Raw genomic sequence first — 378 nt, forward strand, 5'->3', positions numbered from 1 at the left:
CTAGCAGCAGCATTGCTTCTGGCAGCAGCACTTCTGGCAGCAGCACTTACACTGGCAGCACTTCTGCTGACAACAGCCCTTCCCACAGCCACAGCCACAGGAGCCACAGCCACAGGAGCCACAGCCACAGGAGCCACAGCCACAGGAGCGACGGCAGCAGCAGACCACGGGGACGCTGCAGCAGCCCCCACAGCAGCCACGGCAGCAGGGGCAGCAGCTGGAGCAGCAGCCGACCCGGTAGCATCTGCAGGTGGTGCAGCCACCACAGCCACCACCACAACCACAGCTACCACAGCCACCACCACAGCCACCACAGCCGCCGCCACAGCCACCACAGCCGCAGCCACCACCACAGCCACCACAGCCACAGCACCCCAT

At 65.9% G+C, this 378-nt stretch overlaps 1 protein-coding gene across 1 annotated transcript; it reads right to left on the reverse strand.

The window, feature by feature from the left end:
- On the reverse strand, positions 1-378 carry LOC308249307 (small cysteine and glycine repeat-containing protein 8-like; the record flags this gene model as incomplete). Its single annotated transcript, XM_080670513.1, has 1 exon — positions 1-378. The coding sequence occupies one exon, from the start codon at positions 376-378 to the stop codon at positions 1-3; it is 378 nt and encodes a 125-aa protein (XP_080526639.1).

The sequence above is a fragment of the Plecotus auritus genome, assembly GCF_963455305.1.
Source record: "Plecotus auritus genome assembly, chromosome: 5".
NCBI lineage: Eukaryota > Metazoa > Chordata > Mammalia > Chiroptera > Vespertilionidae > Plecotus > Plecotus auritus.